The following is a 13,210-nucleotide window of genomic DNA, read 5'->3' on the forward strand; positions in this document are numbered from 1 at the left end:
CATCTGTTCAGTAACAGATGCTTAGAACAGATAAATGTCTGGATGTGCCAAAACTTTCTCCAGCTAAACCGAAACAAACCTGAAGTTATTATTTTTGGACCTAAAGAGGAACGATATATAGTCAATGCACAGCTTCAGTTACTACAATTGACAATTAGTGATCCGACCTGAAATCTGGGTGTAATAGTGAACTCTGATCTGAACATTCAGAGTCACATAAAGACGGTTACAAAGTCATCCTTCTATTACCTGAAGAATATGTCCAGGATTAGAGGACTAATGTCTCAGCAACAGTGTCTGTTCAGGTTTGACTAAAACAATCAACCCTCCAGCTGCTGCTTGATCCAGAACATTGCTAGAAAATGTTATTCATGCATCACGCTTCCAGCTTGGATTATGATGCATTATTCTAAACAAAACATAATTTAACTGCCCGTAGGTTGTACAAAAATGCACCTTCCAGATTTCTGACAAATCACCAAAAGTTGTCATACCACTCCTTATTCACTCTACAGTAAATCATAGTTCTTACTTATGGGGTTCTTAATGGAATTACTCACAACAAGTGATCTGTATCTATTTAATAAGGTGGGTGTGCCAATGGATGTCAACACCTTAAATCAAGGTGTACATAATTATTAGGCAGATTCTTTTCTTTAGGGAAAATGTGTTTTGGATTGGAGAGTAGGGGAAATTTGTAGCAGTTTGCTGCTACCATCAGAGCGGGAGGAGGTGAGGGGGCTGGCAACATAATTACTATAATATGGAAATTTACGGTAAAAAACTAATAATTTACAGGGGTAAAATACGGTGGTTTCCTAGCCAAAAAGGGAGACTTGGCAAGTTGACAGGTATGACAAAAAAGAGATTTAAATTACTCTGAGACATCAAAAATTACCAAAAGTCTCTCAGAGGGATGCAGAACTCATGAAACTGCAAAAATATTGGGGTGTGATCACAGAACTATCTAATCTTTCCTATCAAATAGTCAACAGGGTTCAGTAAACATGTTGAGAAAAAAAGATGCAAATTAACTGCCAAGGATTTAAGAAAAATCATGCGTGAAGCCATCAGGAAGTCTGTACTTTCCAGTTTTGTCATATTCCATAACAACTACCTCCCTGTAGTACCTAGAAGTACCAAATATTCAGAGCTCAGAGACATGGCCAAGGTCAGGAAAGCTGGGACTCAGCCACCATTGAAATAGATTTCAGCTGAAGCCTCAAGACTGGGCAGAGAAATATCTGAAGACAGATTTTTCAAAGGTTTTATGGATGAAACAAGAATGACTCTTTACAGACCAGATAGATGGTCCAGTGGGTGCATTAATAACAGGCACAGAGTCTACAAAAGCCATCAAATACCAGTTCACCCAGGATGTAAATCTCTTTGACTCCTCCACTCTGTTTTATGCAAACTGTAGGCAATATCACCTGGTCCACTCCCACATGCAGGGTGCTCTAAACATGATTTTCATGCAAGACACTCTGCTTTAGCTTGTCATCATCACCAACTCCACATTTCATCTTCTGTGATTTTTCAGGCACACTGCTCACACAAGTAAATGAGAGCAGTGGTCTGTTGGCCTGGTGCTCGGCCACCGGGGTTGGTAGCTTGGGGAGAATCAAACACCTGGCATTTGTCACCATACATCCTCTTTTACAACCTTTACCATCCTCATTCCCTGTATGATAAAAGTTGAAAGGCTTTGTCCATACAGCACAGACAAAGAAAAACTGGTTCGGATCATACTTGTTAATAACACCCCTGCCAGAGTAAGCTGCTTCTCCACAGAACATGCACAAAAGAAACAGCCCTCTGCCCCTTTTACACAAACTTTTAAAAATAGAAATAAAAACAGCAATACATTAAAGAAAACTATTCAAAGCAGTGGGATTCAGACTTTCACCACACATACTAACCCTTTTCCCTCTCTCACAAAGATTAAAGTCAAACTCTTTGCCATTCATAACAGCATCTCTTTTCCCCCCCCTCAGGTGTTGTAAAACCATAAAGTTTTCTTGTCTGCTATTTGGCTTTATTATCGCCTTTCTTTATGGGGAGGTTCTCCACCAAATGTGTGTGGACCAGGCAACCCAGTCAAATGTCTTTACTAATGAAAAGAGCCACTCCAGGGAAGTTTTTTCCTGCAGTGGCACTTACAAGAAGTTTTTCTTTCCTGTAAGTGCAGAGGAACGGTACAAAAATAAGCAGTTTTCCTACATTTTAAGTATTGGTGGGGTGAAATGATGCTGTTTTGGTCATAAAGGCAACTGCAAAATGCATCTTCTAACTATTCTTCACAGCTTTGATCATTTCCTGTTGGCCACACATACAGCTGACCTCCTACCTCAGTTTATTAGGTGTCCACCCCTTCACCCAACCCCCAACAGCTTGCCAGACGACCATTAAGACACTCTTCCTGCTGGTTCTTTGATTTTATTGTACTCCACACCAAGGAAGAACTAGCCACCAATATTTCCCTCTTCTGAAGTTTCACTGGAAGTGTTTCCCACAAGACACACTAGTAACATTTACTCATTTGCTTCTTAAAACTCTTACATGAAAGAATGGAGAGGTAATGTGCTCAACTTACATCTGACTTTGTCTGATCTTCCATATCAGAATCGTTGGGGTCCACCAACTCCTGGAACGGTGGAAGCCTGGACACTTTCTTGCGCTCTGCTTTATCCAGTTCTGGACGTAGTTTAGTTGTTGCCATCTGCGATTTTTTCTTGTCAGAATAATGAGAGTCTGAACCTGATGTTTGCTTTACCGATGATTCCAGATACCCCTTTCTGCGTTTTTTGGTCATAAGATCATCACTGTCCAACACAGAGAGGCGCTTGTTTAAGCCTAATCCATGGGTCACTGACTCACTTCGATGCTCCTTGGACAAAGACTTGGGTTCCTTAAAACCCATCTTAGGATTGCTATCTCTCTGTGGCTGATTCTCTTTGGGTTTCCTTGAAGATTCTTTGGGGACTTTTGAGGATTCCCAGCCAGAGTCTCTAAAGGCACTTTTGGGCTCTTTCAAGTTTTTTAAAGGCTTGTCTTTGTGGTCCTTGGAGGGTTTGTGGAGTTTGGAAAAGTTGCTGCTGTTTGTGCTAGTGGTTGTGGCTGTTGTGAGTAGGTCAGTTTTGCCTCCTTTGAAGCAATCCTACAAATAAAAAAACAAAACAAAAACATCTTCAATAAACATGAAGGAAAATTAAGAAACTAAGCTGCTTCTTGGTGCAGCTGAGTTGCACCAAGAATTTGGTTTCTGGGAATCTCCCAAATGTTTCTGCTCAGTAAACTGTTCACGGTATTTGGATCAGGTTACAGAAACGTTTACCACCTGCTTTCATCTAAAAAAGCAAACATTTTAAACTAATCAGTTCTTAGCAAAGCTACCCATCTCTGAACTTCCTGTTATGGCTAAAGTTCTCAAAAGGGTTGTGACACACTATAGTTCAGATGACAAACATCTTGGACAGATTTTAATCTGGTTTTTGTTGAGTAAGAGCCCTTAATGACTTACTCAAAAGAATCTGCACTTTTAAGTGAACCAGATTTAAATGATCTCTGACATCTGATACTTTGGATTATTTAGTAGTGTACCAAAAATTAAAATTCCTGGGCACATATATCTGGTTTGGCTTGCTTCTTATTTTTTGTTCAGAAGTATTTATGCAGCTCAATCAAATCTTAAATCATCTTTTAGGCCTTGTATACTAGTAGTCAGATCTTCATAAAAATCAATTATCTCAACTATATTGTACAAAAGAAATAATACAGGATCAGTTTCAGAAAAGTCTTTATCCACATGAAATTTGTGTCCTCAAAAATAGCACTGTTTTATACATGACAAACCTATAGGGGGCAGTGTAGCGTAAAACTAAAAACCTGTGTCAGCCAATCAGATCATGGATCGGAGCTCCCCAAGTCCTATTCAAAATGTCTTTTTTCTGAATGTGAAGGAAAAATATATGTATTTTCTATTACACTTTTGGATAATTTCTCTTTTAGCCTTGGCTTTAACCTGTGTACCAGGACGTCTCTGGACTTCTCCCAGTTTGACCAGCAGACTGAAGCCCTGCCTGTGGCCAGTGTTCCTAGTATAATAAATAAATGTGTTTTAGTCTTTCACTTTTTATGTATTTTTAAATATCTTGATCTGAAGTATTGGTGTATTAATACAGCTTATGTAATGAAATAAAAATTATTTGCTCTGTTAGAATTATTTTCACTCTTTGCTGTCAATAGTAGAGTTGACATACTCTAATAATTTTTTCCCCCGAAAAAAGTAAGAAAAATATGTAGTTTAATGTTTGACAATGACTGATTTATCAAAGTCATTGTCAAATGAGTGATTGTCTCAATCACTCTCCATGCACTTTAGCACCTAAGTCATTGTCAAATGACAATAACTTTGATAAATCAAGTCATTTATCAATAATATATATAAAAAAATAAATACAAAAAAATATTTTTTTTCTTGTCTTGAAACGTTAAATGTACATTATATTATGGAATGATGTAAATGTGTTTTTTAATAAAACACTGTAAAAGTGTGTGTCTGTTCATCAATGGCAATATAAAAACTATCAGAATCATTTTTATCCAATAAAAACATTGTGTTCTTTACTCAGAAATCCCCAAAAACAATTAAATAATCACATCAAAAGTTAGAAACTCTGTCTTTAGTGCTTATTGATTACCAAATATATTAGTGTGTGAAAAAATTTGTCAATGATAGGTATTAACTTAAAATACTTTGTAGAACAGCACTTTCTGAAATTCAGTCCATTTACTTGTATTAGGCCACATTCAATATGGCGGACGCTGTGACGTATCGCAGCAACGGGCCGACCCGCTCCATGAGGCATCTACGTAGTCATGTCTATGAATCAGATTGCTTCAAAACAACCATGATTTCCTGCTTCGAAATAAACATGGCGCCAAGAGGCAGTTACAGAAGTTTAACTACTTTTAAATAACAGAATATTAGAATATAAACTTATGTTGATTAGAATCATATCAAAGCATGTATGTGGATATATCGATGCATTATTTGTTACAGACTGTTTTGCGTGGGTCCCTATATCTCTGTTTTCCAATGTACACATGAAAAAACACAAATACTTTTTTTTTCAAATCTCCATTTTGATTTTATAAATTATTAGTTTTTAGTGATAGTAAACTGAGTTTTTGTGTGGATGAAAGGCCAAAATGCATTAAAAATTGCTTTCCCAGACATCCAGCTTTGTGTGGAGTAGATCTTGCTGTTTAGCATAATGTTCTATTGGGTTCTGCTGTGTATTTGATGCCTTGAGGTGCCTTCAAGTGCTCCAATAGCACATCTTTAAGGTCTTTAGGTTATTGCTTGTTTTTCAGTACTGAATACAGTATGACTGTATGTCTTCAGGAACCTGGGCTTAATGGATGGTATCTTGTTGAATCAATGCTACGAACTGAAAGTGATGGTGGAAATGATCCATCAAAGTGCTTAGCATGACATTCTATACAGCAGTGGTCCCCAAACTTTTTCCTGTGAGGGCCACATGACTTTTCCCTTCTTTGGTGGGGGGCCGGAGTCAGTTTGTAACAGAAAAAGTGCGACGATTGCAGGAGTGCCTAAATGTAAAAATATATTGTTTTCCAGAAAGCACAATCAAATAACTCTCTGGGTTCTTCACAGGAAAAATCCAGGAAGGATTATAGTCCGTATTTTCCAAACTATGAGCCACACCGGACTATAAGCCACAACCCCAAAGGTTTTTTGTTTTTTTTAACCATTAAACATACACATCTAAGCCGCAGATATCTCTGCGGGTTTTCCACAGCGACGCAGCAGCAGCAGCGGGGGGCGGACACCCAAAATCTGAGTCATAACAGGTCAATTGAATATCACATTTATTATGGTTGAAAAAGAAAAMGTTGCYAAGATTAGATTTAACAGAACTGATTACGGTAGTTTCTGAACGGTAACTGTAACAGTAAAAGAGCTGATCCTTCGTGTTGCTACTAGCATGTGCTAAATCAGTGGTCCCCAACCTGTTTATTACCGCGTACCGGTCAAGACTTGGAAATTTTGTTGCGCCATGGGGAGAGGGGGTGGGGGGACGAACAGTCAGATAAGGCTTCTGCATGTTGGTGTTCCCACTAAATACTGAACATGCCCTATCTGGGTTGTCTTGGCCCTTTTATCGCAGCCTGTGGGGTTTTCCCTGACTGGGAACGAGAATACAACCTGTTGAATGTGACARGTAGCCAATCAAAAAGCACAGTGACGTAAGAACAGAGGGGAATCCCAAACAGCTGACACAGCGCAACTGAGAGTCCGGTGGATATCGGAGATGATATGTGGAAATGTTTATTATTAAATCTAAAAGGTCATTATTATGTTTATTCAGTTAAAAATGTTAACTATGAAAAAACATTCACCTCCAAATCATAGAGCGGCTGCTCCGTCGTCTTTTATCCACCGCCTTTTCTTTTTATTACATCTTTTATCTCTTAAAATGAGTCCACAAACTATCACTATTGCTTCTACATTGTCATCCGTGTTTGCTTATTCTAAATTCCCGCTATGTTGGGGGATTTTACTGGATTATCCTCTGGAATCGGGATGTTCGTGACTGGAATCGGTTCGTGCCGTGTGGCTGAACACAAACCGATCGAACCTGTACTTTTATCAGCTCTGTGGTCACAGGCGTTTGGAGAATCGACCGACAATTCTTAAATCTTGCCGTCAGACTTAAGACTCAAACTCTACTCATCTCCTCTCGACCACTGCCCAAACGCTCGGACTCTGGTCGCCATGGTAACGTTTATATATCCCTTCAAAATAATATACAGAAGCGCCACAAAAACGAACATTTTACTTTCGTGAAAATTTTAACTCACGATAATGACTAACGGGAGCCCTGAGCTTGTTTCTCTGCAACGAGACGGTTCCATCTGGGAGTGATGGAAGATAATAACACCTGACGTGTTGCTTGAGCACAGCCTGCTTGGTCTCTACATGGCAAAGCAGTTTGAAGCTTCATTGCTTCATTAGCAGCCGGTCGCCGCATGTTACGCAGAGCGGGCTTGTAATGTGGGACTCACCTACCGGTCCAGGATAAATCCATTCTCCTGTCTCTTCTCTGGGCCTTTTCCCCTTTGCAAAGAAACTTTCCAAAGACATCTGATCTGTTTCTTACTCATTTTGATGTTTGTGGGCTCAATGTTGGCGCACAAGTAACCAGACTTCCAATAATTCACGTCCTGCTAAAGAGCCCCCTGGTGGTTGAAGAAAAATCGACCACCAGAAAAAATTCTGAATGCTTTCCGGTATTGTTCAGGGGGCCGGACCAAATGTGGAGGCGGGCCGGTCCGGCCCGCGGGCCGTAGTTTGGGGACCACTGCTATACAGCCTTGGTTTTGTCTAAGGTTATCTACTTTTATATGTGGAAGGGCATGTTTTGAGATGATGCTTCCACTTTAAGCATGTTCAAAATGCTGTTAAATCCTCATCATGACATGGATGATCCTTAACACAATCCTTGGACCATATCAGAAAAATATTTGCTGAAAATGTAAACAATATTGATTCTGATTTACATACATTTTCTTGAGACCTTTCCTTTTTTACAATTACAAATGTCTCAATCACTCTCCATGCGCTTTAGCACCTAAGTCACTAAAATATACATCATACCTGGGTCTTAAGAGCAGGGATGACTCCATAGCATGTCAATAACACTTTAAATATTGTACCTAATATGGTACACAGTGCAGTAACAAATAGAATGCGTCTCTACTAGGCACCTAGCTGGAAGGTAAATAATGTATGGCTTTCAAGCAAAAATAACAAAGATAGTCATGGTTTGCATATACAAACATATATTATTTGTGATTTGTGTGTACTCTCTGTATTCTGTAAGCTGTGTTGACTCCATGCACATGGTCCATGGGTGATTGAGATTTCATAGCCATGCATACTGATTGCCTACATTTCACAAGACAAATTCCTTCATTTCCCACAATTCGAATGGATCAACATGTTTGGTGAGCTAGTTGGACACCTAGCTTCATAAAGTCTAGGATGATAAGGTTAATTTGTTATGCCTTCATTGGTGCTTGATAACTTTAGAAGGACATTTTGAAGAGCACTATCCACACCCCCAAGGATGGAGGTGGACCAAAATACTTTGGAGGTGTTTTGCAGTGAATTATATAGGCAACCTAATAAAAGTAAATAGCATCATGATTATGAACAAAGAAGATAACATCAAAATTGTCAAGATTTGCAGAAAAACTTTAGCTTGGGTAACACTGGAAATTTCACTTACTCAAAACTCAAAGCTAAATGGCATAAAATAACTAGTTAGCACACAAACATAATATGTTTACTATTATTAAAGCTTTGAAGATCTAGATCTGACTGTGGTTGGGCCGCAGTCAGAACAGTGGCCCAAAGATTGGTGGAAGCTATCCTTATCCTTAGATGGGCAAAGAGCCCATCTAACTTCAAAGATTAGAGCAACCGGGACAGTACTCGTTTAAAATGTGGGTGGGTGGGGCAGCATTTCCATTCAACTTTCCAGGGGAAAGCAAGAGGAGTCGCAATACTTATTCATAAAAATATATCATTTACGCCATCAGCAACTGTTGCGGATTCCAATGGGCAGTATATTATTGTAACTGGAAAACTTTACAATTTGAATGTGATTTTAGCAAATATTTATGCTCCAAACTATGATAACCCTAAATTTTTTTCTCATCTTGTTAAATTGCTCCCCTGTCTAGATACTCATTTGCTGATCATGGGAGGGGATTTTAATTTATGTCTTGACCCTGGGATGGATAGATCATTGGCGAAACCGGGCTATGTTACAACTAAATTGGCAACTTACCAAAAGTCCTTCCTGTCAGAGTATGGTATTGTGGACCTTTGGCGCTTTTTACACCCTCAGGACAGACAATATTCCTTTTTTTCCCATATCCATGGGAGTTATAGCAGAATCGATTACTTCTTTATTGATAATCATCTAACCTCATATGTCCAGAACTGTGACTTTAAACCCATAGTGATCTCTGACCACGCTCCTCTCTTACTTGAATTTAACATACCTGAAACAGGGACCCAGAGAAAGCATTGGAGGCTCCTGTTGTCTGATGAAGGCTTTGTTAAATTAATGTCTAACCATATTTCCCTATTTTTAGAAATTAACAACCCCCCAGATGTCTCAGTTTCTACTGTCTGGGAAGCCCTTAAGGCATACACATAAGAGGTCAGATAATATCCTTCGCGGCTAAGAAGAAAAGGACTCCTTGTCCAAACAAATGGATCTCAATTGCAGACTTGGATACTAGGAACGCACAAGATCCATCCCAACAGTTGCATAAAGAACGTTGTAGGCTTCATGCAGAACACAGTCTAATTACATCTCAGTCGATAGAATATTTATTGCTGAAAAATAGAAGTAGCACATACGAGCATGGCGATAAGGCTGGGGAGGTTTTGGCGAGGCAGCTTAGGGGTGCAACGGCCAAATTAACTATTGGTGGGATAACATCTCAGGATGACACTATTATTACGGACCAACAAGGAATAAATTATGCTTTTCAGCATTATTATAATACATTATATAGTTCTGATAATTGTTGTAACCCCCATCTTTTGCAGAACCTTTTTGGACGTTTACCCATCTAAGTCCAGGTCAAGTTGCTGCCCTGGACAAGCCCATTTCGGAGCAGGAGATTTTAGGGGCAATCAAACTGTTACAACCCCGGAAGTCGCCTGGCCCAGATGGCTTGCCAAGCGAGTTTTATGCAGCATTCTCTGATCAGTTGGCTCCAATTTTGGCAAACATGTATAAATATTCTTTCAAGAAAGGATCCCTCCCTCCCACTTTGAATCAAGCCTGCATAACACTGCTGCTCAAAAAAGATAAGAATCCCACAGAATGTTCATCTTACAGGCCTATATCATTACTGAACAGTGATTATAAGATATTAGCAAAAGTGCTGGCCTGTTGCCTGGAGCGGGTTTTACCCAGTGTTATATCCCCAGATCAGACAGGGCTTGTTAAAAGCAGACGCTCTTTTTATAATATACGTCGTTTACTGAATATTATGCATACCCCTTGTCAAAATAATTCTGAATGCCTTCTTTCTATTGATGCAGAGAAGCCATTCGACAGAGTAGAGTGGATCTATATGTTTGAAACTTTGGAGAGATTTGGTTTTGGTGGGCCATTTATATCTTGGGTTAAGTTACTGTATTCTTCTTGTCCTTGTCGGGTCCCGCGGAGTAAGCCGAATGGTTTAGAGTAGAAATTATTCTACTCTACCCCCAAATCGACCCTATATGTGACAGATGCAAATTAGAGGAAGCTACACTATTACACATGTTTTGGAACTGTCCAAGGATACAGATATACTGGGCTGGTATTTGTGAAGCACTGTCAGCTGTTTTTGGGGTTAATGGCAGGAAGGTAAATGCTTTCTCAACTTTGCTAGCACGCCGCCTAATTCTCCTTAGATGGAAGGATGATGCTCCACCCACACTGTGAAACTAGATAAAAGACGTTCTACTTAACCTAAAACTAGAGAAAATCAGATATGTGATGAAAGGCCCTGAGAATAAATTTCATAAAACTTGGAAATCGTTTGACTTTTTTCAATAAACCTTCAACAGAGGTTATGGAATAACAGACCCTGGGAATTTTGGCTGAGCAGTGCATCAATAAATATTGACATGGATTTTTGTATGATCTTAACTTTTTAGTTTTTCTTTTTGCTATACACTTGGTAGTTGACAGTATTTAGGGGAATGTTTATTGGGTAGGATGTGTTTGTGGTTTTTATTATTGTTTGTGGTTTGTATATTTTGTCTTTAATATTGCTTGAAAGAACTTTGTAAATTGAAGTGAAAATGCTAATAAATATATTAAACACAAAGATTAGAGCTCATCACAATGGCTGAATAGTTAAATATTCCAGGGGAGACATGCAAAAAGCATGTCAACAATTTATAAGAAGCATTTGAGCGGCTTTAATGGCAGTTGAGGTTTTGCCATTGATTATTGAGAAGGGTATGAATGATGTTAGATATTAAATGTAAGCTAACTTTTTTTTTCTCAAAATGATAACCCTTGGACAATCAGAAGTAAACTTCTTGGTTGAAAGAAAACATCTTTAAATCTAAGTCTGTCATTAAATTGTCATCAGTTTCGATCATAACTGTATATTGATGCATGTTATTTTGGCGTTAAGAACCTTTGGGAAAAAAGCATGTAATTTTTGACATGAAAACTTGCTAATAAAAAATACAAAATAACCCTAACTCAGCCCAGAAAGTCCAAAAAGAAAGTCCAAATATAAAACCAAAGCCCAAAAGCATTCAGACACAAGGAAGTTGGAAATCCCTCCTTAGGTCAGTGGTCAAACGTAATGAGGGGCTGATGTTTGGATGGGCTTGCACAACTGTGGCCATACAGAGTTTCCAACAAAAGAGCTTTAAATATAGCTGAATGTTGAAAAAAAAGCAGATACTTTTTGTCATTCAGTGTTTAAACCAGATGTCTAGCAAAACCCACAGCTAAAGAACAACTGTCTGGAGGACTTATTTTGTACTAAAAGGACTTCAATCTATTTGAAGAACAAAGCTAGCAAAAACCTGGTGGCCATGTCAGTAGAAGATTAACCCTGTGCCTTTTATACAAGAGAAAACATACATGCTGCCCTGCCGTTTGGCATTACCATCTGTGAAAAGAGCACCATTCTTGAGAGAGAATCAAACTAGTCTCCTCAGCAGTTATCAGTGAGAGCAAACTCACAACTTCTTTTGAGCAGAGTTGTTCATTGGGATGAGGTAGTCTTTTCAACAGCTAGACTTTAAGAAAGAGGCAATGAGGAGAAAGGAAGAAATGCAGCAGTTCCAATGACGGGGGCCATTTGTCCTCGGGTCTAACCTCCAGTCCTGTTGTCAATATTTCACCAACGCAGTAAACCCATTAAAGTCGTCTAGACGACGGGTTGTGTTACAGCCCTGCCCAACCACCACTAAGACCTTTTATTTTGTGTATCGGCTGGGGACCCCAGGGGCCCTCAGCAGAACTCATTCAGAACTTCATTGCACTCCTGCACTGCAGTTAACCTGCTTCCCCTCCTCGGCTGCCTGACATCAATAAGCTGTGGCAACAGCACTTAGCATCTCTTGGCTATCAATATTAAAGAGATGAGTATGACAAAGTTTCACATGACAAAGGGAGTTTTTACACCTGGTGCTCTGGTAGACTCGGTTTATTATTTATATTTGATTTGTATAGCATTTTTATAACAACTGAAGATACTATACTATTCATTATAGTATGTGGCTGGAAAATACTTAAACTTCATGTATTTGGCCAGTATTAAAGACTTTGAAGGTGAAACGATATGAGCACTGTGTGATCAGGGCAGACGGCACTAGAAAAACCATTCAGTGATGTAGTGCACCTGGAATAGTCACCTTTGAAGTGTGGAAGCTCTTGCTTCTCTTTGGATCGGAGGACAAAGACATCAGTGAGTTGTTGGGAAGTGTTGGCAGCTTGAGGTGCTGGCCTTCCTGCATTACCATCACCTGCCAGAGGAAAATATAACTGGATATTTTGGCTGTTAAGTACGGCTTGGAGAGACACTCATCATTTATCTGTTCAGATAATAATATTTGACTTAGATATGTAAATCTTTGAGTAGATGTCTTGATTATACCTGAATAAATTTTTTGCTCATAATTTTATGTTTGCACAAAGTTCTACACAGATATAAAATAAAACAAAAAGCTAAAAGGTAATTTCAAAGAAACTACAACTTTCCATATGTAACATTATTGGTAGGATTTTACTTAAACTCTGAAAAAGTTGGGAGTGAAAGAAAGAAGTTAAAAAGCACTTGTAATTAAACTTGCAAAAAAATTAATTAAACATACAGAACAACCAGAAAGCACTCACACGTACTCTGCTGACCTTTTCTAGATCTACAGAGTATAAATTGGTCGGATAGTCGGAGATGCAGTTGCAGGGAATCGTTAGCGAGGCCCTGTTCTCATTGTTGCATATATGATCCAACCTGATTTTTCCTTGGCTAGGGAGCCACAGTAAGTCCGGTGTGTTTTGACCATTATTCCTTTTAACGCTACACACAACTATGATTTCAATAAATCCATCTAAAGGATAATCAGTGGAAATTATAT

At 38.9% G+C, this 13,210-nt stretch overlaps 1 protein-coding gene across 3 annotated transcripts in view; it reads right to left on the minus strand.

The window, feature by feature from the left end:
* Positions 1-13,210, minus strand: part of mllt3 (MLLT3 super elongation complex subunit) — a 109,748-nt gene that overhangs the window by 21,059 nt on the left and 75,479 nt on the right. For all 3 annotated transcript variants that reach the window (XM_008434908.2, XM_017310568.1, XM_008434909.2), the window contains 2 exons: positions 12,488-12,598; positions 2,597-3,160 (listed from right to left, as the gene is read on the minus strand). In XM_008434908.2, coding sequence (XP_008433130.1) covers positions 2,597-3,160; positions 12,488-12,598 — 675 coding nt within the window. The remainder of the gene's footprint in view (positions 1-2,596; positions 3,161-12,487; positions 12,599-13,210) is intronic.

This window comes from Poecilia reticulata, linkage group LG18 (assembly GCF_000633615.1).
Source record: "Poecilia reticulata strain Guanapo linkage group LG18, Guppy_female_1.0+MT, whole genome shotgun sequence".
Lineage (NCBI taxonomy): Eukaryota > Metazoa > Chordata > Actinopteri > Cyprinodontiformes > Poeciliidae > Poecilia > Poecilia reticulata.